Source organism: Oreochromis niloticus, linkage group LG23, assembly GCF_001858045.2.
Source record: "Oreochromis niloticus isolate F11D_XX linkage group LG23, O_niloticus_UMD_NMBU, whole genome shotgun sequence".
In the NCBI taxonomy this organism is placed as follows: Eukaryota; Metazoa; Chordata; class Actinopteri; order Cichliformes; family Cichlidae; genus Oreochromis; species Oreochromis niloticus.
This window is the reverse complement of record NC_031986.2, coordinates 6,796,985-6,821,322: the sequence shown is the minus strand read 5'-3', so window position 1 is coordinate 6,821,322 and position 24,338 is coordinate 6,796,985. Positions and strand designations below refer to the sequence as shown.

The 24,338-nt window shown below is 40.6% G+C and overlaps 1 protein-coding gene across 7 annotated transcripts in view; it reads right to left on the bottom strand.

Moving 5' to 3' along the window:
• zranb3 (zinc finger, RAN-binding domain containing 3) overlaps positions 1-24,338 on the bottom strand; it is a 118,357-nt gene that overhangs the window by 21,291 nt on the left and 72,728 nt on the right. For 6 of the 7 annotated variants that reach the window (XM_003440915.5, XM_019351635.2, XM_005449978.4 and 3 more), the window contains 3 exons: positions 23,353-23,507; positions 9,266-9,370; positions 2,283-2,425 (listed from right to left, as the gene is read on the bottom strand). In XM_003440915.5, the coding sequence (XP_003440963.2) occupies positions 2,283-2,425; positions 9,266-9,370; positions 23,353-23,507 (403 nt within the window). The remainder of the gene's footprint in view (positions 1-2,282; positions 2,426-9,265; positions 9,371-23,352; positions 23,508-24,338) is intronic. The other variant, XM_005449981.4, reaches the window with a different exon arrangement.

Below are 24,338 nucleotides of genomic sequence, written 5' to 3'. Positions count from 1 at the left end.
GGTTTTGGTATTCTAACAATGAAACCTCCTCAGTGCGCATAACTGGATTAAAATCTCCTTAAATCTTCTAAAATTGCTGCAAATCACCATGAATGGCTTATAACAAAAATATCCAGCGTTGGAAACCCAGGCAAAGTGCATTAAGTTTGAAGCAGTTGAAAACTGAGCGTCTCAGAGCAGGGAAGGTGAGCTGTGATCGCCCCGCTGAGCCAGAGCTGGAGCTTGATTGGTTCTGATTAGTGAATAAATCAAACAGGTATCAAATCAAGCCGGGCCAATTGCCTCCTACTCACACCTTGATTAGGTTCATGCACCCAAACGCTTTCCCCAGTTGAGAAACACTCTCCCTCACTTACAAAACACACACACACACGTCTACCCTGTAATTGGCAAACTCTCCCTGCCTTAGTCCATGCCAGCTGTAATTAGTGTGCCAGTAACAATGCTTGTTTGTCAAAAAACACACATGTACGCATACACAGAGCTCATCCCATTTTCTCTTATGTCTCAGCAGACACCCTTTGATACACCCACACACACACACACGTGCACGAAAACACACACAGACGCACACACGCATTATTCAGCCTTCCATGACGCCTGGGGCAGTTAGTATTTACAAATCCGCTTGTTTCTCTGTGAAATCTCTCACATTACTTCTTGGATTCTGTCATAATGTTGGGAACTACTAAATCTCACTATTTCCACCGATTCAAAGCAGCGTTAAAGGATATCTTACTGACTGGATCATTGTGGGAGATGCATTTATGCTTATAGTATACAGGTTTGCTGAACTGCTTACATGGGAGGTGTGGCACAACCAATCATTAGTGCACACGTGCGGTTTAAAGTGATGATTAGGAAGAATTCAAATCTGAAAACATCGAGTCATTTAGGAGAAAATGGGTCTTTGATGTCAAACAGTGGTGAAAAATGGCAGGCTTCTTGTTTCCTGCTGGCAGATGTAGCCAGTTTGCTAAATAAGCTGATATGTGAGAAGAAATTAATTAAATACAGCAATAAATGATCATAAGATCATATCCATCCATTTAGTTGATATTACAATCTGTATGTTAAATTCTACACTTAATCTGTTAATATAGGAAACCCATCCACATGTGGGATAGCTTATTGCACAGAATGAGGATGGCAAGTGATGTTTGGCTAATGCATTAGCAAAATATTGATTCTAAATATTGTTTTTAGATGAAAGTTTTCACTAAATGTGATACAAACTTGAAACATTTAGGTAAAAGATGTATTCAGATAGCTGGACCTTCATCATTAATGCGTGTACATGGTCTACCGAAGGTCTGAATTTGTTCTCCAATGAATTTAGATATTGAATTGACCTTCCTGCAGTCCAGATCTTTCACTAGCTGAAAACATTTGACGATCCAGGACTGTAGAGCTGCTAGAACCATATATTAGATAAGAATGGGACAACTTTCCTCTCCCTAAACTCCAGCAGCTGTGCTCCTCAGTTCCAAGATATTATTACAGACTGCTATTCAAAGTAGTGGGGATGCTACACAGTAGTAAACATGACTCAAGACAACTTTATAGAATGTGTTGTTGCCATCAAATTCAAAATGAGCTCATATTTCTCTTGAAATTGTACACCTTCTCACGTTAAACAGTTAACATTTTTTATGTTCTGTTGTGAATAAAATTTGGGCTAATGGGAATTTGTTTTTATTTATAGAGCCTCCCAGTGTTTTTTTAGAACTGTGTTTGCATCTTTTTGGAACGTAGCCTAAAACCACACAAATAATGACCTGCAGACTGTATATTAAAAAAAGAAAAAACCTAAAAAACCCGATGTAGCCAACATGAAGCAGGAGGTGATGAGTGAGGAACTGAGGGACACTCTTTAGGCAAAGACTTCAAGCTTTATCTTCTGCTTTGCCTCACAAAAGGAACATAATTTTGAAGAACACCTTGTAAAAACTCAAAACTAATGACTGAGAGCATGCACTCATTAGGCAAATGTTTACTGACAGACTTGAATACAACACTTTAGATTTTACAATCAGAGGAGTCACATCCTGTGGGCCACTAGAAATAATCCAGGTTTAAGGTATTTCCAAACTGGCTTCACAAACTACATCCATATAACATTAAAGGTTAAAGCAGAAAAACTTGTGTTTTTTGGGGGGTTTGGAAAAGGTTAAAACTCTATAAAAACCACTTAACGTTCATTTCAGTGACTGAAAAATCACTGATAAGAAGAGCGGTTTGGTGAAAGTCAAAGCATGTCTCCTTCAGGGAAAGAATCTGACCTCTTGGTGCTCGAGTGAGGGCGCTGGGCGGCGGACAGCTGCTGCAAGCCCAGGGTAGGGCTGTGGAAGAGAAGACCGCTGCGTCGAAGCAGTTTCTGCTTCATGGCTGGCAGGCCGCTCCACTCCACAGCAAACCTCAGCACCTGCGGGGCGACACGACACCTCACTTCATATTCAATTTCAAGCCGCGACTGCAGCCGCCGGAGTCTTCATTTTCAACACAAATTGATAGTTTGGACAGTGGAACCTCTTTAAAAGCAAAACATTTTTTTAGCTTTTCAATTTTGAAAATGCACTTCAGCCAAAAACAAACAATTCAAAGGAGACAGTTTTCCAGATAGCTGAACAAAACCCATTAAACCAAAAGAGGGCTGTATATTCTTCCAGCGAAGGCAGGATTCGAAGAAAATCTACCAACAATATAACAAATAGCTCACCAGACACCGAGCCCTAATGGACAATTTACCTACGTATATTACACTCGAAAGGGTTTTTTCCCCGTCTTTGCTATGGATGATATTTACCGTCACAAAAAAGACTTGGGTCAAGATAAAAGTCTTTATATGTTATATGCAGACAGGTTTCAAGCTATCACAGCATGAAAGCTGTCTTTGTTGATCTTTGCGCAGGTATATTTTGAAGGAATTAGTACGTACTACTCATTAAATGTTTAATGTTAAATGAAAGTACTCAACAGAAACAAATGTTTGACGTCTGGATGTAAAGATGAACTCATTAAAATAATGCTAATAAGTATATATTTTAAAATATTGATTATATAACATATGTACAACATGTGTCATGACAGCTATCTATATATAATACATGTGATATTTATATAACACACTAATATCCCCCAAAAAAGTAATGTTTATGTACCTCTGATTTAATAAAAATGAATGGCTTGCTAATGCTTTCATAGATATGAGGTTCTATAAACAGCAATGAGGACGTTTGTATTGTAACACAATGATATCAGAGACGAAGCCCAACCATCAGATCAGCACTTGGTGAATGTGGGGCAGAAGACCTCTCTTTTGAAGAGGACTGATTGCAGTTTTCTTGGATTGAGTCCGATATCCGATTTTTTCCAAGTGTGACCTTCCCATATAGATTTTTGCTGATTCCAATTTTCTGTCTAAGAACTAGAATTGACAGCATATACAAACAAAAAAAGAAACAAACTTTTTCTTCAATATTATATTCTATTTTTATAATAAAACGAATTATCACACTTTATATTTCCCCCAAACTACAGTAAGTTATGGGCATTTCTCTCACTTAAGCAACTGAAAAAAAAGTGCTCTGCTACTCGGCAGCAACAGACATTTATCTTACCAAACAGAAGGTGTAGTGGATTTACACTGAAGCTGCTGGCTTGATGCTGGCTCTGAGCTCTGGACAGCTTTAACTTAGCCACTTTGCCTTTGTTAGCGTCTTCAAAATGTCCAACAATATTAGCATTAGCATTGCAACGTTAGCGTTTGCCTCTGAGTGTGTGCACAACTATTTGATATCAGCAATGACATACGTGACATTAACCGGCCAGTCCATGGTCAGCGCCAAGTATGCTGGAAACTGCTGGCTAGTCAATTAGTGCATCTATTTAATTCAATTTTAGTTTTATTGGGCCTAATCTCAAGAACAGTTGCCTCAAAGCGCTTTATATTGTAAGAAGACCCAACAACAATATAAAGAAAACAGAGAAAACCCCAACAATCAACAAACATCCTGTGAGCTAGCACTTTGGGAACAGTGGGAAGAAAAACTCCCTTTTAAAAGGAAGAAACCATGGATTCAAGGTCACCTGATCCAATCCTAAATATAGGCTTTAAAAAAGGAAAGTTTTAAGCCTAATCTTAAAAGTAGAGATAGTGTCTGTCTCTCGAATCCAAACTGGAAGCTGGTTCCACAGAAGAGGGGCCTGAAAGCTCAAGCATCTGTCTCCCATTCTACTTCGAAATACTCGAGGAACCACAGGTAAGCCAGCAGTCTGAGAGCACAGCGCTCTAATGGGGTGATGCAGTGCTATAATGTCATTAAGATAAAATGGGGCCAGATTATTCAAGACCTCGCATGTGAGGAGCATAAAAGCATCTCTGCTTTTATCAGGAACAGACAGTACCAGAGTCAGCGAGGGGCCGCCATCTACTGCGACTCATTTTGCACATATTTTCACAAAACCAGAAAAACAGCATTTAAAACCACAAGCGATACTAAATTATTATCGCCCGTAACATCCTTGAGACTGAAGGCAAGTAGTACGCTGTCATTAGGAACTTGGTGTCAAATCACAGCATCAAGCTGAACGTCATGTGCCGGTAGAGCACAGAAACCCTCCTCTACAGCGAGACAATCTTCCTCCTGACAGGAGGAAAGTAGAGATGAAGACTGTGGGTAAGCTTAGTGAAAATCTGAAATAGTAATTGTGCTGCCAGGCCATCAAAGGTTAGATGAGAGCCAAAAAGTTGAATCAGATGTCAAAAGTTGAAACTAAGGAGGAGAGTGGGATGCTCCTTCCAGCTTGCAGATTGGCCGAAGGTCAGACAGGTTAATAGGTGAGACGTGTGGGTGGAAACAGAGGGTGCTTTGATTTTCACTGTGTATCTGGACAAAGATGTATGATAATGATACTTTTATCCTTTAGGTTTGACTTTTTTCTTGTTGGTAAACGATATTTCAAAGGCTAAAAACAAAACAAAATCATTGGTCCCAGTGGTTTTTGTCTTTTTTAGGAAACCTTCATGATGGTGTTTATACAGATGTGGAATTAATATGTAAAATTCTGTCTAAACTGTATCATGGTTACAGCCAGCTTACTGGGACATTTGTAACATCTGGGTATTACTTTCAACAGAACACATGTCTAAATATCACAGACCAGACTGACATACACAATGTGCTCTGTCCTCCTCGAGTTTCTCACTTCACTAAAATGGAAAATAGAAAAAAAAAAGACTTATAGATTCAAAAAATTGGACAAACATCAAAAGTTTATGTTCCCAAAGTTGCCAAAGATAAACACAAACCTCTCCACAATGACCAAAGACTTTTTCGTCTCTCACTTTGCACTACAACTTCACTTGTGTATCACATTATAATGTTTATAAAATGCAAGTGCAGGGGCTAAAGTGGGCTGGAACTATCGGGAGCAGTGTCCTGACTACCTTCACTATATCCGATAGGCAGACTTCCTTCGAATAAGTTAATCTGTTATGCACTGGAGCCTGGTTTCGCTTCCAGAGATATCAGGGATGTACTTGCTGAGTAACAGCAATAACCTCCCATGGCCTGCTTACACCTTCATTCAACACATGCCCTTATTCTTCCTATCGCTATGATGCCTTCATGGTACATATCGTTAGCTTCATAGCATAAGTGCCTAAGTCATTGTCTGGTCAAAGTGACTTAGGCAATTATGCTATGAAGCTAACGATATGTAAATAAAGGCTTTGCCATATACAGTGTCATGAAAAACTATTTTCCTTCTTCCTGATTTCTTTGTTTTTTCCCATATTTGTCACACTTACATGTTTCAGATCATCCAACAAACTTAAACAAAGATAAATTCAAAAAGCAAGAACGCAATTAATTGCAAGCGTTAATAGCAAGCAATAATTGGCAATAAGTTTCACTGTGGAGTTTGTGGAGCTCAATCTTTGTAAAGGAAAGTGTTTTTTTAATATGAACATCCTGTTTAAGGTCATGCCAAAGCACCTTCACTGGATTAAGTCTGGACTTTGATTGGGCCGCTCCAAAACTTTCATCTCGGGGGTTTGTTTGGCCATTCAGACGTGGACTTGTTGGTGTGTTTTGGATCATTGTCCTGCTGGAAAACCTGAGTGTGCTTGAGCTTCAGGGCACAAACTGATGGATGGACATTTTCCTTCATAGTTTTCTGGTAGAAAGCAGAATTAATGATTGCATCAATTAACGGATCAATGCACTCTCAAGGATACTTGAGACTAGCCGCCATCTACTGCCCACCTAGTCTACATGTGTTTTGTGGATTTGGAGAAGTATTTGACCGTGTCCCTCGGAGTGTCCTGTGGGAGGTCGTCCGGCAGTATGGGGTGTTTGGCTCATTGCTACAGCCCATTCGATCCTTATACAACTGTTGCAAGAGCTTGGTCTGCATAGCCGGCAATAAGTTGGACTCGTTTGTTGTGGGTGATGGGCTCCGCTATGGCTGCCCTTTGTCACAGATTCTGTTTATAATTTTTATGGACATCATTTTTAGGTGTAGCCAAATGGCGGATAAGATTCTGGGTGGTCTCAGAATCTTATCTCTGCCGGAAAAGGGTGGCGTGCTCACTCCGGGTCAGGGATGAGTTCCTGCCCCAAGTGGAAGAGTTTAAGTATCTCGGGTCTTGTTCACAAGTGAGGGGAGAAGGGAACGGGAGATCGACAAACGGATTGGTGCTGCCGCTGCAGTGATTCGGACGCTGTACCGGTCTGACATGGTGAAGAGAGAGCTGAGTGTAAAAGCTAAGCTCTCAATGCACCGATCGATCTACGTCCCTACCCTCACCTATGGTCACGAGCTGTGGGTAGTGACCAAAAGAGCGAGATCGCGGATACAAGCGGCAGAAATGAGCTGACTCCGAAGGGTGGCTGGCCTCTCCCTTAGAGATAGAGTGAGAAGTTCAGCCATCCGGGAGGGGCTCAGAGTAGAGCCGCTGCTCCTCCACATCGAAAGGAGCCAGTTGAGGTGGTTCAGGCATCTGACAAGGATGCCTCCTGGGCGCCTCCTGGGCAAGATGTTCCAGGCATGTCCCACCGGGAGAAGACCGCGGGGCAGACCCAGGACACGCTGGAGAGATTATATCTCTCGGCTGGCCTGGGAACGCCTTGGTGTTCCCCCGGATAAGCTGGAGGAGGTGGCTGGGGAGAGGGAGGTCTGGGCTTCTCTGCTTAGGCTGCTGCCCCCGCGACCCGGCCCCGGATAAGCGGAAGAAGATGGATGGATGGATGAATGGATGAATCAATTAACTGAAGTAGTTCACATCCTGAAGCATCAAAACAGGCCCAGACCATCACACTACCACCACCATGTTTGACTCTTGCATTGATGTTCTTTATATGTATTTTTTGTCTCGTCAGTCCACAGATTATTTTCCCAGAAGTCTCGGGATCATCAAGATGTGTTTTGGTAACAGTGAGGTTGGCCATTTTAATTTAATTTAATTTAATTTTGATCTTTTTGTTTTCACCTTCGAACTCTTCCATGAATGCCATTTTTAACAGTCTCTTTCTTACTTTATTTTGAAGCAAACATTCTCCTTTTCCAGTTTGTTTTGGACTTTTAACAGTTTCACAACCACTTTGCAATTAGTTTAAGTGACTGTGCAACTGTGGTAAACTGCTAGTGACCAAAGAAATAGCTAGAAATTCTGGATGCAGCACCACATACCTCTTTGTGACTAATTACACCAATCAACTGCAAGTAATTTCCTGCGACCGCTTGCCAAACAGTTTGATAATACACGTTTTCCTGGCGACCATTTACCAGTCTCTAGGCCTGACTGACTGAAGTTATAACCACAGAGCTCAAAGTGTGAGCACAGAAGCCCCACCCACCATCTGTTAAAACCTTCTGTTTGGCAGGGCCAGCCAATCACAAGAATGTTAATTTAAAGGGATGGGGTTTGGTAGCTATTTTGGCTTATTTCAGACAGACGATGACCTGAGACTCAGCACCAAAGCCAACTACAGGTGCAACTTCTCACTTAATTTAAAAAAGGACCGAGTAGCTTTGGTAAGAATATAAAAGTAAAGAGGTTAAAACTGTTTTTGTTGAAAACTATTTGGGTTAAACTGTATTTTAACCTCAATTAATGATTATCTTCACAGAAACATCTTCCAGTTTTCATTAAATACAGATTATTCATACAATACATATTCTGTAATTACTGACCATTCATCTCAAAGATGGTTTGATTCATTTGCCAGTGTTGTTGTTTTGGCTGTAGGAGTGTTTACACACCACTGCTTCCCCATCCAAGACGTTTCACATCCCGCATTAAACCGCTTGCTAAGTATTGATTGTGATGGACAATTGGAGTGTAACGGGGCATAAATGATGGGTCGGAGGATGGATGCAACTCACGCCTCGGTTTAACAAAGCAACATAAACAACGTGACAGGCGGGGCTTCTGTCAGTAGCTGGTACCGACACGGCAGATTGCAGGATTTAATATTAGCTGGTTGGCGCATGGGGTCCTTTGAGGCGATGATCTGTCTCCTTTAACAACCCTCATAAAACTGCCCACTTTCTTTTGCCCGTCTCCTCGGCAGCCCAAACCCCCAAGCCACCCCCCCCTCTTTTGTCCTATCTCCATCGTCCGCCACCTCCACTTCCTCGTCCTCCTCCCTCTCCTGCTCTCCTTCTTCAGGCCCTGCAGTAGTGAAACGTGGGCGTCCATACTCCACCTATCTGTCAGGGGCCCAATGGCGCGCTGCTGCTCTTCCTGCTCATGATCAGAGGTGTCATTAGTTTCACATGCCAGTGACACACACACATCCGTTAGGTTTAATAACCTCCGTACTGCCTCGTGTCTCATCTTCACTGGGTCAGTGGAATTGAAGCGATAGCTCCACTGGTGAGATATGAAACTAAATTATCTTAGTCTAAAATTAAGGTCATCCTTAACGCAGCCTATGGGCACACTAAGTGAAAAACTTTTAGCTCCACACTCCAGCATATGCAGACTTTTCCATCATCTTAAATTCTTCTCATGGCTACATTTTTTTGTCTTTGCAATCAATCACGAGAAGCAAACAGTGGCACATCTTATAACCTAGAAGTCAACTTTAGTTTAATTTGCCTTTAAAGTGTTTTAACAGTAACGACAAATTAAGTAGGTACATCTCCCTCGTGTGAATGCCCCAGTCCACGTACACACCCACACACATTCATGAATATCAAAGCGCACGCAAGAGACGCGCACATATCCAGACTCAGCCCGGCGGGAAGGGCAGACCTGTATTCGATTTTCCCTGCGCCGGCTGAAGGCCTCGGGCAGGTCATCCCAGTTGGTTAGTTTGATGTCCAATGGGATGAAACTCAAGTTCAGCGGAGCTCCGTCCTGAAAGATGAGGAGACAGAGACGAAGGAGACAGCCTGAAGCAAAGTTACCACCATCAGTCTTAAAGTAAAGTTGTTACTAATATTATTTCTAAACATCTTTAGCCTGAATTATAGTTTGTTACTCCACATTTGCCCTTCATCATCTAATATGAAGTCTTTGGAGGCAGCCATGCAATCTGTAGTTTTTGAAACATTTTAATTCCAGTTCAGTATAAAGTGCCAATTCAACACGGTCATCTCAAAGAGCTTCATATTTACACGGTAAATATTGAGCAAGAACAACAACCTCTGACAGAACTTGGCTCATGGAGGGGCAGCCTTCTGCATGACTGGCTGACTCCCTATACCTGTGTACCTGGATTTTCTCTAACCCCAGTTGGACAAGCCATTTGTAAAGGGTAAGGATGGATGGAAAGAGACCCCAAACCAACCCAAAACAAACAAAAAAAACAAAAGAAATCTCAATAATTTAAAATGGCCAGCAGAGGGCAACTCTTCTGGTTGCTGTAAGGTGTCCAGTAGTACAGAGGGAAAATGGCCTTAGGGTCCACTGACCTGTGATCAGTGAACACTTTTCTGACAAGCTTATGTGCTCAGATGCTACTTTCAAGTCATACTGAATAGAACAGGAAGCTTATTTTGAGGATGCCAGATATAGAGTGAGATGGAGGCAGATCATTTGCTGTGGCAACCCCTGAAGAAGAAGAGGAGTACTGATCAGGCTGACAGCTCATTGGCTAACAGCTTATCAGTCTCAAGTTGTTAGCTAATGAGCCTGCTTTGTCCCTCGGTCAGATCCACCCCATACTGGTCACATCTAGTTTCAAAACACTAAGATGGCTACGACATAACGGGGACTTCACTAAACAATAAGTGCTCAATTATTGCTAAAGCCATCGTTTATATGCAGTTTATGATGCTGACCAAGTTTTCCTTGATGAAATGAGTTGCAGATCATAATGCACAACTCTGTAGTTTTATTCAAATTCATATAAATATTTTTTATATACTATCTCTAAATTGCGTGTAAACACACAGCCAAAGATACAATATAATTCTGCTGAACTAAAAACTGTGCGCCTTCATGGTTATATGAGTTTTAAATAACTATATGACTATATTTATAAATGTACATTTTTATGTAAATCATATGCATTTATGTGTACTTATGTCAGTTCCTCACAACTGAGTCCACTAAATGAAAGCCATGAGACATAGCTGAATAAACACAGTCAGAAATACAGTAATGAGCTAAAAACATCTTAATTAAACTACTATCAACGTTACCAAGCTTCACATGTCATTAAGTCTTCCATTATAGTTTTAAACCTGCCGGGGAATCATTTGTGTATGACTGCCAACAGTAACAAGGATTACAGCTACGTTACAGATCAGCAACCACTCCCAAACACAGGAACAAGTATTCTTTTACAGCAGCCATATAAAGATTCATTCAACTAATATAAACTGATCTGAGAAACATGAATAACTGTATATATATGTAAAGTAATGGTAAAAACAGCTTAACTATATGACTAAAATTATAACAGCTTTAATAACTTGGTAAGTATTTTATATATTAAAATAGTTCAAATGAATTCACTAAATTCCCCCAAAAGCTGAGAGGATGGTGAATGGTAAAACCCAGAGCTCAATAAAAATGCCTCATCACTGACCCTCTAACCCTAACAAAATTACATGAATATTCATTGTATGGCAAGATTCAATTCAACTTTATTTATACAGCACCAAATGACAACAACAGTCACCTCAAGGCGTGAAGAGTACTTCATCCATGTGAGGTATCTGTGGTGTTATACCAGATAAAAAACTGAGAACCGCTGAAGTAGATCATTACTTAGTCTTTGTGTAAAAGGTAATGGATGCTTCATAAACATGTGTAGCTATAGCCTATATTTTCCTTTGACAAATGCACTTGAAATTTGAATTTAACACTCAAATTTGAATTTTTTTTCTCTGAGATACCCGTTTCCACCTGGATAGATTTCAAAGCAGAAGAATATTTAAACAAGAAGCACATCCTTCCAGAAAGAGTAAGATCAGTTTTCTAGTTCCAACAGGGACAAAAATCTTAGATAGAAAGTGGTTTCAAAGCAACAACTGTTCACAGATGCCTCAAAACTTTTTCTTCCTACACCTGTGAGACGGGAAGTCTAAAGGGATTTATACACTGTAGAGCTGTATTATATATTTATATTTCTTTCGTACAGATTGATATGAATATTAATTCTGGATTAATGATCTGATATTTTCTTCATTTTTTCTGGATGTTAAATTATGAATAAATCACAGCGAGATGCAATAAAACTACCTTGAGGTTGTTTTAAAGGTGTGTTAGACACACACACAATCACAAATCCACAATTTACTTGAAAATATTATAAATAATAGTAAATAATAACTTTATTAAGGTCCCAAATTCTATGCATAGCAACATTTTTTGCAGTTTAGCTCAGGTACAGCACCACAATGGATTCAAATGAAATAATCAAGTTGTGGCAGAAATGTAGACTTTCAGCTTCATGGAAAAATGTTCCATGATTGTTAATGGATTTACAGCCACACAAAAATATTAGCAGTAGCAGAAACTTTAGCAGTGTCCAAATCAATCTGAAGTGTTTGGTGCATTTCTCCCCAGTTTTGGAACAACATTTTTTCCTTTGGAGCTTCTACAAGATCAACTTGTAGAAGATCCAAAGCATGCCACATCATCTGTGAAACATGGCAGAAGCAGTGTGATCCACGGGCATGTACGGCTGCCAATGGAATAGAAGTTTACTGAGGATGTGACCGCTGATAGAAGTAGCAGGAGGAATGCTGAAGAGTAAACGGCTTTACTCTGCTGAGATTTAGCCAAACGCTGAAAAACTGGTGGGACAGTGCTTCATAGCACAGATGGCTGAACAGCAGCAAGACCCACAAACGAGCAGCAACTGATGGCGCTGCAGTGAAAGCCTGGCAGAGCATCTTAAGGTAGAAAAATCAGCATTTGAAGATGTCCGTGGTTACTGACTGTATAAGACTGCATCCGAGTATTCGAAGAATTCTTATGTTTAAAACTGCATTAAAATCGGTGGATCAAGAATCAGTTCTTTGCTTTTTGAGGGGCACTTTCAAGAACATAAAACAACGGCTAGGTTGGAAAATGAGCACTTTCAAGTCTGAAGTTGTTGTCTGCTGGAAAGGGATGGACTCCCTACTCCAGGTTGGAGATGAGTTGCTGTCTCAAGTGGAAAAGCTCAAGCATCTCAGGGTCATTTTCATACACAGGGGAGGAGTGGAGCAGGAGGAAAACAGATGAAGCTGTGCAGCTCCTGCGGTGGTAGAAGTAATTAACTGGCTTGATATGGTAAACAGAACTCTGATTGTGAAGGTAAAGCCGTCAATTTACAAGTCAATCTCTGTTCCTACCCTCACCTCTGAGCTTCCTCGTGAGGTGGGCGTCTGTGCTCATTTGTAGGGCGAGGATGAGGTCCTTAGCCATTAGGGAGTACAAAGCTGCTGCGCCACTGCATCAAAAAGAGCTAGCTTAAGTGGTCTGTGAATCTAACTAGGACGCGTCTCCTGGACACTTCCCAGGTAAGGTTTCGGAAATGTCCAACCAGCAGGAGCTGATGAGGAGGAAAAAGAGAGATCTGGACCTGAATAATTTAAATAAAATGGATGGATGGATGGATGTACTGACATACGCAGGCAAAATACCTCAAATTATGTCACTGTCCAAATAGTTATGGAGCTGACAAAGAAGAAAAAATCTGTAGTTTTGGCTAAGATACCCTCACTCCCACTCACAAGGCACACAGAGAGACCCATAAAAAACTATCAGAGGGTCTGTGAAGCAATAAATAGTGCTCGAGCACGCAGTGACACCACCACACTGCACACAGGCCCTTCATGCTTCTTTGGATGTTTCTGAGTGGCTCCTCGTGTTTTCCTTTCGAAGCAGTTGGTGAGACGTGGGATTCTGCCGCTGACTCACTGGTGTAACCGAAGCAAACAGAGATACAACCGTTCGCCGAGCGTGCTTTGGAGCGAATCACGAGGCAGCGCCGTTATTGTTTCACTCGCCCGATGAGAAGAAATGTCAGGATAATACTGTGGTTATATAACTTCAAGCTAAGGAGGAGGGATACATCGCAAAGAACCTTGCCGACGCTATCAAATAAATGTTAACTATGTGTCAGAGAAGGTGGGCGTCTCTGAGTGAACTTTCTTTTTTCTCATTAGCTACAAGAGAATCATTTCTTGTAATGCCGTGCATTTCTCTTTTAGATAGCAGACGTTAATGAGAGGCATCGTCAAATGCTTGTCCTGCACTGTATCCTCCCAGTTCTTACAATCAGTTCTCTTCTCTCTGGGTGCTGGACACCTGGGCTGAGAATACTGCAATGTCTACGCTTAACGAAGTTTAGAGGAGAGGAAACACAGTGTATCGATTTAGCTTAAAGCACCGCTTTTCATGTGTGGAGACTCTCTTGCAAGGATGACGTAAAAAGGTTGTGGATTACAACGCTCTGTTATCAGGAGACATGGGAAGTAAGTAAAGTTAAATGAGATCAGTGTCCTCTCCTCTCAGAAGAGCCACAGAGCTGTTTGGATCAAGACAAGCGGGCTGTAAAAGTGGCCTGTAATTACATAAAATAACTCCAGACAGCAAGGAGGATGAAAAACTAATACTAGTGAGTTTTTGAAGGGTTCAGGAGAGTAGCTGTCCACTAGCCATGTCCACTTATTATAATGCTACACCAAACGCAGCGGTGACCTCGTTTAAAAGGTTTAAGTTAAATGTTTCCAATGAAAGTGCACAGTGAGGGTCAATAAGTGAGGTACAGGTACCAGGCCCCATCGTATGCCCAACTACAGGTAATTCATATGTTGCTGTATCGTTTGAATTATTTGACATCAGAAAGTTTTGATCCCGAGCTTAATCTCCAGACTGAAAACTTCACTTTTATTCATCTGTTCTGAAGCATTAGGACTCAGCGAGCGTGAGGGCTGTAATTAATGCTGACATTTGAAACTTAGCTTGAAAGTTTGCAGCCCATGAATAGTGCTAATAAAAAGCTTTACAGGGTTCAAACTACAACTGAATAGTTCTTTAGGACTTGGGCTTATTACAAACCAAGGGACGCGGCACTGAAGCCTGTTGAAGAGACAGGCTTGGATGTAGTTTGTTTACTGCGGTTTCTCAAATAATTCTGCCATGACGCACTTCAGAAGCTGAAAAAGGCCAAAACACCCGGATGTGTTGCTCTCACCTATAAAACTCTCAGAGACTCTTAGTGAAATAGCCATGAATTAAACGCTCTTTAATCCTCACAGAGCCATAGAGCAACAGTACAACTATGTACTCCTCCTGTACAACTCCCGTGCGGAAAATAAAAAGTAACTGCAGGACCTAAACTGTCTGTAATTACAAACCGAATATACAGTTTTGCAGCATTCACATGCAATTAGTTTCATTGTGTGCTGTACCTCATTCTGCACTAAAACTTTAGGGATTGTCTGCAGAGCAATCAGATTTTTAATTACCAACTTACAGAACTTGAATTTAGTTTCATTTAAGTTCTGTAATCTGGCCACACTTTCTTTCTTTATTGGTTGCCATGGTAATTCCTGTGGTAACCAAGGAGCTCATTAGTGATCTTGCTTGTTTTATCCACCTTTATTCTAATATATGTTTGAGGATCCTGTTTCTCTTGTGAGAGCATGCATGCATGCATTAGTAACAAAAATAATGAGCATTATGAAGAGGATAAAAAAACAGGAATAAACCCATAAGAATATACCTCACTGTAATTATAGGTAATCATACCGCAGCGGCTTGGAAGCATCTGCATAATCACTGTAAAAAATAACCACAATAAAGAACATTTACCAGGTTATTACTGCTTCATTAGCACTAACTACTGCCAATTTGAAGACCGACAAGCCACTTACCCTCAGAGTTAACTTCAATCACACAACATCGACTGTACCAAACAAGAAAGAGGCTGATGGGCGGATTCAGGTAAAAGCCACAATCTGGTTTCAGCTCTCAGAGCCACGTCAGGCTTGGAGATGATGGTCGGAGAGGACAGGCAGGAGGCAGGAGAAAGGATAAAGCCTAAAGGTTAATACCTGCCGGCAGCCGGCACATGGATTTGGAGATACAAATCAACATTAGGAAGTTTTTTTTTTTTCCTCCTGCGCTGTACCCGCAGTGCAAAGACGCCCATGTGTTTATTTGGATTATGGTAAAATAAATATCATGGAGAGTCAGGGGAATGGTGGAGCGAGTTGTGCTGTAACAGCATGAAGCAGGATTAGAGCCCTGCTAGATGTGATTGAAAAGAGGCACACTATGCTTCCCACTAACAAGCTCATGAGGAAAGCAACTGAAAATATTGGTTTCATTCAAACATACGATATTATTATCATTATTATCATTATTATTATTGTTATTATCATTAATAAAATAAAAGAAGTATGTTTATTTTCAGGTTGAATAAAATGATGATCAGCCAAAACATTAAAACCACTGACAGTTGCTTTTAATTGTCATCTCTTTGCAATGCCATATGCTGCTGAGAAGCCCTTAGTCCTGGTGGTATTTACAATACTTGGATGATACTTTGACATGTACCACCCACCTAAACAATGCTGCAGAAGAAGCACATCCCCCTATGACAATGCATCCCGTCACACCGCAAAGAATGCTCAGGAACGCCCCAGCCATTAACCCGGCTTCTAAACTCAAAATTCCACATGATGTCCTCAAACAAAGACGGTCCACTGCACCCCACTTTATATTCCACACAAACCAAAGGATCCACATCCAGCACTACTTATTTAAGTGTATGTATGTATAATTTGTGCTCCTGATTAGAGGAAATCTGAAATGAATTTAAACCTATGCATCCAATTCTTGTTTTTTAAGTCAATAAAGATGTTTGCTGTACAATCATTCTATCACTAAAAAGAACTGCTCAAAGAAATCATTAAAAGCCCAAAATGACCATGAAATTCATACTAATGAGGAGTCGATGTAAATTTCTGACCACAGCTTTACATACGTATACACACACATACCAATACAGGAGTTACCTTTCATGAGTGACTAAATCTGACAGACAGATGAATGCCCATTACTTGAAATAATTAATGTTTTAGCCTAGCATTGCTACCAGTGATAGCATGGAGAAACCTGCTCAGTAATATAAGAATAATGTGAGGCAATCATGGTGCAGATGTAAAGCTTCTATTGAAGAGGAACAAGCATAAATGGTACACTATTTCATACCAATCAGACGGTGTTATCTGTGGCTTTTTTTCACTGTTTCAAGTAAAGACATGGGAAAAAATTTGATACTTTGTTACTATTTTACATGGTAACAAAGTATCTCAGGATTGGTTCTTTGCAAAGATGTCTGTTATGTGAAGACAAAGAAAAAACATCCCTTGAATTAGGAGAGTTTTTATGCTTTTTTATGCAAGATCACTTGAGCAATAAGCTCCTTTGAAGCAAACTATAAACAAATGTGGGGTGGCTCAAGACATTTATATGGTTTATTGTGGATATTAGCAGTGTTAGCATCAACTCTGTTCACTGTCAGCTTTACAAATGTGCTAAAATAACTGACTTTGTTTTATTTATAAGCTAGGATCATGTATTGTGACCATGCATACTCATTTTTTACTTTTTTGAAATATCGTGTCAAGAAGAATCCAAAAAACTGATTTTTAGGTGTGGCCATTCTGGCTCCATGGGTAAATGGTCTTAGCTCCTGTGACCTGTGCCTTAAGTTCATGACTTCAGTTTCTAGTTTCAAGTCTTATTAATCAAAACATGTGTAGTTTATAAAATAAAACTATTCTTTAGTGTCCAGATGGATGATAAAGATGTTTTGGCTTCATAACAAGCTGCTAGTATACGAGAGTACAGTATCTCTCTGTTTGCAGTCACTCCTGATGTTTGGTTCCAAAAAGCTAAGATGACGACAGTGAAAATGGGAAACAGAAAACCTTTAGGCGACGTCATTGTAGGTACGTTCATCACTTATACACAGTCTATGGTGTTAGCTCATCAGGCTCACGTTGCACTGGTTTCTAAATATATGGTTACATCCAGTTTCAATAAAACCAAGATGATGATAACCAAAATGCCAACGTTGAGGCTTTACAGTCCAATAACCAAGGGTCTATCATTTACACACAGCTTGTGGTTAACTGACTCATTTTTCTCTTCAAAGTCTTTGTTCTGCACTTCTCTGCTGTCACTAATCCTGGACTAAAACTCCACATGCACATCGAAAAGCCTGACAAACGTATAGCTACTGAAGTCTTTCCAGATATTCTAAGAATAAAACAGTCATCCATGTGTGCAGGCCCTGACAAATGTGGATTGCTATACTGCTCCATTATTCAGTGGTCTGTCACATGTAACAACAGCGCAAGAAAAGTCTGAGAAATCACAACATGCCAAACTAATTGTAGTCCAACATATGGTGTTTCTGAATTTTCCTCAGCTTCTTCACCACACTTATTGGTTCTTCCTGGTCTTGACAGGAGTCAAAAAACCCACCCACCAAAGAGAAGGGACAGTGAACCCCTGAATAAAACAACTGTTTGCTGTGCAGTAAATGGACATAAAATTACTAATACTCTCAATATTTCTCATTCAAGCCTCGGTGACAAATCTTCCTCTGATTGTGCCTCGAGTAGCCCCCTGTGTGAATACTTTGCCTTGTCCAGGATTATCCCAATGTGACAGCTTTCCAGCCAGAATTCCTCCACTTTATCATTTAAACGACAGCGGGAGACATTTATCTCCTCAGCTTATCGTCTCAGCCACGCGTACATGACACTTGTCTATTGCTGTCAGGCTAAGATTCCACTGGTGATTCAGTTCAGCGTCTTGCTCTTCTTTATGTAAAACCCTCTTGTCTCTTATCTGTGTTAGTGGGGAAGGAATTTGATCCCTCATGAATGAAGCAAAAGGGCGTGAAGTATCACAACGCGATCAATACAAAGGTCTGTTGGCAAGTGGCACTCGAGGGGAGTGCCAAGAATGCACAGGAGTGTAATCAGAGCCACACTGCAGTTAAACTATAGCTTGTGTTAGTCTGCTGGACGCGCCACAAGCTTCAATGGTGGAAGGTGCTAAAAGAACATTTGGCTTGAATACTGAACAAAACACCTGAACTCTTTAAATAAAAGTGCCTCATGGGTTACTATTAGGCCATTTATATTAGTGCTGATTCTCCTGAACGATAGGCGTCGCCACTCAGACAAAACCTCAGCATCAGCACTGAAGAAGCAGTCAAAACCAGATGCGAAGAAATCAGAAAGTGTCATCTTTTCAAACTGTTGAAACCTCTCCCTCTAAAGTGTGGCTTGCACCAGCAGATATGATGTCGCTTTTGGCGTTCGGTGCTGTTAGCTAGAGCAAGATCAGCGAGTCTAACGGCCCGTTATCGCAGTTCATTTCAAATATAACGTGTTACTGGTGACTGTTATTTTGGCTGCTGCATGTGTATTTGTAAAAGTTTCCCTTTGTCAATCATAGAAACATGATTTACTCAGATTTCTAGCAGGCAGGTTCCAGCAAAATGTGTTTATAATGCTGTGAAAAAGTATATAAAGTACCTTCCTCCCTGATTTCTTAGATTTTTGCATAATTGTTTCACTTAAAAATAAAATTAGAGAAAAATTACCCAAGTAAATGCAAAATCTATGATGAATCATCTAATGATGAAAAAGCTATCCAAACCTATGTGCCACCAAAACCTCATAAATGGCTGTGCCAGGACAAAAGTCCAGATAAAATTAGGATTTTATCAGGATCAAAGCTGTGAGTGCAGTGCCAAAAATCCGGCAGTGTCCTCTAGCGCTTCCCGGACACCTACTATGTGAGGTTTATCAGGCATAAAATCTTCAGTGTCCTACAGAAGAGCTGGAGGGGGTAGCTGGAGAGAAAGAGGTCTGGGCATATCTGATTAGACTGCTGCTCCTGTGACCCAGATAAGTGGCAGAAATTGGATAGATGGAAGCTATCATGACATTGAACTGACTCAGTGATAACAGTAACATTTAAAACCCACATTACTGGTCATACTAAGGCCTCCAGTCACACAGACCCGTCAGAGACTACATAGAAAAATGACTGGTCGGCGAACATGCTAACTGTCATTAGATGAAATTGTTGAAAGAAGGTGTTACATCAAAAACCTTGTTGTGATTGTTTTGGTTGCTATCAGATTGCCGCGATTGCCTGTAGTTTGTATGGAAGAGTCCAACTCGTCTCCACACTTGCCAACTACTCGCTAAGACACGCGCTAACACTGTGAAGAATTTGATGCAAACCAGAAGCTGAGAACATGTTTCAAAATGTTTAACTTTAATCTTGAAGAAGAGTCTCAGCACCCTTATTCAAGTTTCACTACTACTTAACGAGTGTTTCCACACAAATCTGTGTCTTCCATGCAAACTATAGGCGATTGCAGCAACCTGCTAGCAACTAAAGCAAACCCAAAGAGGTTTCTGGTGATGTTTGTTTTCCAAAACTTCCAACCAGCTGGGGAATATAGATTTTTCCCTAGCGACCAGTGGTTGCCGGGGTTATACTGACCAGTCTCTAGGCCTGCATGATTGAGCCATAAGTAATACTAGTGCTAAAATGAATGCAAACTTTTTGCTGGCCCAGCCAAGGAAACCCAGATGCCATATAAAGGGTTATTTTGTTATGTCAAGTTCAACATTTAAAACCGTTTGGCTGCCTCCTTCACTTTTTACTTTAAGAATAACCTTTTGTGCACCAAATATATTAAATAAAATCCTTAGACGACCGCTTTACTGGCTGCTGACAAATACAGGAGAAGTGTAGATAAAAGAGGAAACGTTAGAAGGCGGCTTGGAAACTGGTGGCACCTTATTAAATCATATTGGCAATACGCTGGTAAATCCTAAACCTTTAATTTGTATTGAACGGAAGGATATGAATGGATTTAAAAAGCTTTTCTTTCACCTTTTACTCCACAGCAAAGGAGCCTGGTCCACAGAGGCGGCGAAGGTTGCTGCTTTACTATTTTTGAGAGGCAAAAGGAAGATCAATACAAGAGTAATTGGCTGAAATAAACCCTTAACAAATCTCAGCATTATTAATAAAATATTTTTTTCTGATGTCTTTGGAAGAAATCCATTACTGAAATTGACTTGAATGCCTCAGCAGTAATGCCTGCACAGCACAGAGGAGGGGAAAAGACAGCATGTGATGGAGTTAGTGTGGAGCCAGCACGACGGCCTTTGTTACTCGTTTTGGAAAATTTGGAGAGAATCATGCTGGGATCGTTTCCCCAGTATTCCCCTTGGAGCAGAAAATAGTCAGTTTCAAACGTATTTGCACTACTGCACATACTGTATGTGGTTTATGTCTGCGTAGCACAAGCAAGAGGCAGGACACAGGCCGCCCAGTCACTAGTGGTGATATTACTTTTACCAGTTTTTACTAGCAGTTAGCTTGTTAAAGTGTTGTAATGCTAAGGAAAGAACTGAAAATGCAGCAAAGGTCAATAAAGGTTCATATCAAGCATCATGTAGCTTTTTTCCTGTTTGTTAAAAGCTCGTTAAAACTGCCTTTTATGTTGTTTCTACACTAATTAACTGCACCTGTTTTAATCACTATTACTTCAGGTTTTTTCTTCTTAAACTTTGACCAGAACAGCTGGTTACACTGATAACTCTGCAGATTAAATGATTAAAAATGATTATCTGCAGCTCAAACCTGAGCAGATCTTGAACATGCAATTATGTTTTATTTGGCCCTCAGTTAAATTTCACTAGAACATGAGGATATAAAAGAAAACATTAAGTGGACATCACACCTTTATGCATACTTTTTGGCTTTTTAGCTATTTTTTTGTTGCAAGAATTGAAATAGAGGATATTGCACCACACGTCTGACTTTCACTTAGAGTAGGAGGAGCTCCTCTCTCCTCACACTTAATGTGGCACAAGAAGAAGAAGCATTTTTTTAAAGCTGCAGAAGAAATACTTTGAAATATAAGACTGAGTATTTATCAGCCAGCGAGTACTGCACAGAGGAGGAACGCAGCTTACAGATGAAAATCATGATGTGGGTTATTAAGCTACTAACTAAACTACCCAAACTGTGGTGCACGCAAAAAAACAAAACAAAAACATAATGTGGTGCTTTGCCTGTTATTTGTGGCTTGAAAATATTTTTAATTTCTGCTGCAATTTAGTTAGCCAGTCACAGCCCGTCACCGCTACAGCACCACAATGTGTTGTATTTGAAAATTCAAGTTGGATCTGTTGTGCACATAAGTGAATTCGAGCCCAGGAAAAATCCTCTCCAGCAACGACATGAAAAGGCTCATGAAATAATAGAAGCCGGCTCAAAAATGTTTGCAAAAGAGTTATAATTAAACTCTTAGCGACAACTCTTCCACAGTTCACACAGAGCTGCGCAATATCACAAGTCAACTGTCAAGTAACTTGCTTTTTTAATACTTGAAATTTTTGATTTTACTTCATGACATCGAGAAATGTCTGTCAGAATACAGGTACTAATTAAGTCAGATTCAAGCGTGTTAGAATAATGTCTTATGATGTTGTTCAGAATCACCAAAAGTAATGAACCAGCTGCTCACAGGCGGCTGTGGGTCAGATAGTAACTCTCCTAGAGTTCTTCTTCTTTGGGGTTGTGTGCGTTGGGGTCACCATAGTGGATCATCTGCCTCCACCTTGCTGTCACATCTCCTTCTGTCACACCAACTTTCTGCATGTCCTCCTTCCCTGCATCCATGCATATCAGGCTTCTTTTACCCTTCATCTTCAGTCCCCTCGTTTGGTGTCCCTATTCTCACCTTTACACTCCCTCCATTACTTTTGTCTTGCTACCTCTGAACATGCCTCCTTGTACTCCAGCAGCAGTTTGGACTGGCACTGTGTTGGAACACAGCACAGGTGGGAGTCATTGTTAAACCTGGCAAGATCCTGTTGTTCAGCAACAACAATCATAGTCTTCTTCCTCTGTCTGGATCTTAGCTTCCTCAGGATCTTAGCTTGGTCATTCTTAACCACCCTAGGAGGCGTCTCGCGTATTTCACCTCTGAACTGCACAGATCTTCCTGTATCCTATGCCAGCTACTTGGTTATGATGCTCCATGTACTGTATGCCCTGCCTGCCAGCGTCTTGCACCCTTCTGTAATGTGCTGAATTATCTCAGGAGCATCTCTGCACAAACTGCACCTTGGGTCTTGCCGTAGTGTAGTATATCTTGTGCTTGGGGCTTTTTCCTGCGATGCCATGATCTGTGCATCTGTGCAGTCCAGCTTTGTCCAGCCATTTTCAATATCTGATGAATCCTGCCCTCCACCCGAGCTCTGAGAATTATCCAGATAACTGATGCCCCAACCTCCAATGAAGTCCCTTTCAGTTTCTAACAGAAGAATTTGCCCTCATATCAGAACAAGCCAAATCTCCTTCTCCATCCCATGGACCCGAATTGCCATGGTGTTTCAACCAGTGAAACCACTTGACCCCTTACTGGCACCCCTCTTGGTAGATTCCCTTTGTCATCACTGGTTCATAAGCAAACAGTTAGTACATCAACTACAGAATTTCCACCACAGTTTTTTTTTGTTGCTGTTGTGCTATCACACCAATTTGTTTCTGGCCCTTAGAGAACCCAAAATAAAGACAAGGTGTGCAGCACAGAGTGGCAGAAAACAAAAAACGACTGAATCTCACTGTGAGTTAAACACTGACTTGCATTTAAGCTCAGAGTAATTCTTTGGCACAGATGGACAATACGGGCAGTTGAAACATTTCCTGTAATGGCACAACCTTGAGAGGAACAAGAATTATTGGGAAAACACGCTAGAAAAAAATCTCTGGTCCCTCATGAGCTCAGTCTATGATCAAATATGCACAATCAAACAGACAGGCAGCGGTACCTTGGAGTAAAGATATATTCGGTCTGTGTACTGGCTGGCGCAGAACTGCAGGCCTGGGTAGAAGGGATGGGCGTTGTTGGCGTCCTCGCCACCATTGCCCCCATCATCATCATTAGCATCAGCAGCAGAAGACAAACACGGCACAGCTCCGCAGTCTGCAGGGAGAGAGGAATAGGCTGACTAATATCTCACTGAGCATATATTATTGGCTCATTATTGGTTTTCACTGCTTTATTGGTACTCTGTTTGCTCCTCTGGTGATGCAATGAGTAGAAGAGACATTAAACTCCCGCAGCTTTTAAGATTTATTATACTGAGCACAATATTGGGAAGATGTGGCATTTGTAGCAGATCATTCAAATATGCATGCATATACACTAGATGCACGGAAAAACACCCATATATTGATGCTTATTGCTTTCAAACACTTGATTAAGAATCTGAAATGAAAATGTTGAAGCAATTATCTCTGACATTTTCATATAAATGGGAATCAAAGTCAACATTCTTGCTATCAGCAGTTGATATAAGAGCAAACAAACGTGGCGGTTTAAACACTCTGCTTTACCCTAAAAGTAGACGCAACAGATTATTGAAAGAACGGGAATTTTACGTCACTAGAAATAAGACTGCCTAGGACCAAAAGATTAAGTAATAAAGTGCTTGAAATAAGTCACACCTTTTGTATGTAACTTATTAAAAGAAATTAAAATTAACTCGCTTAACAAAGTACTAGCCCACATTTATTGTTTAGTTTTTTGTGAATTAGGTGGTGGCAGATAACAGTTGATAACAGTTTCAGAATCAGCTGTAAAAGCTATTCAAAGAGAAAATCGCAGAATTTCTTTGTCCCGCTGGTGTAAATTCTGCTTCTAAATGGGAAAACATGAAGGCATTTTAGGGTGGATATACATAATTTGTCACAGTCTACGAGTTTTGTTGTTCTCAGTCCTTAGTTTAGTTTTTTTTTTAAATCTGATTTTAGA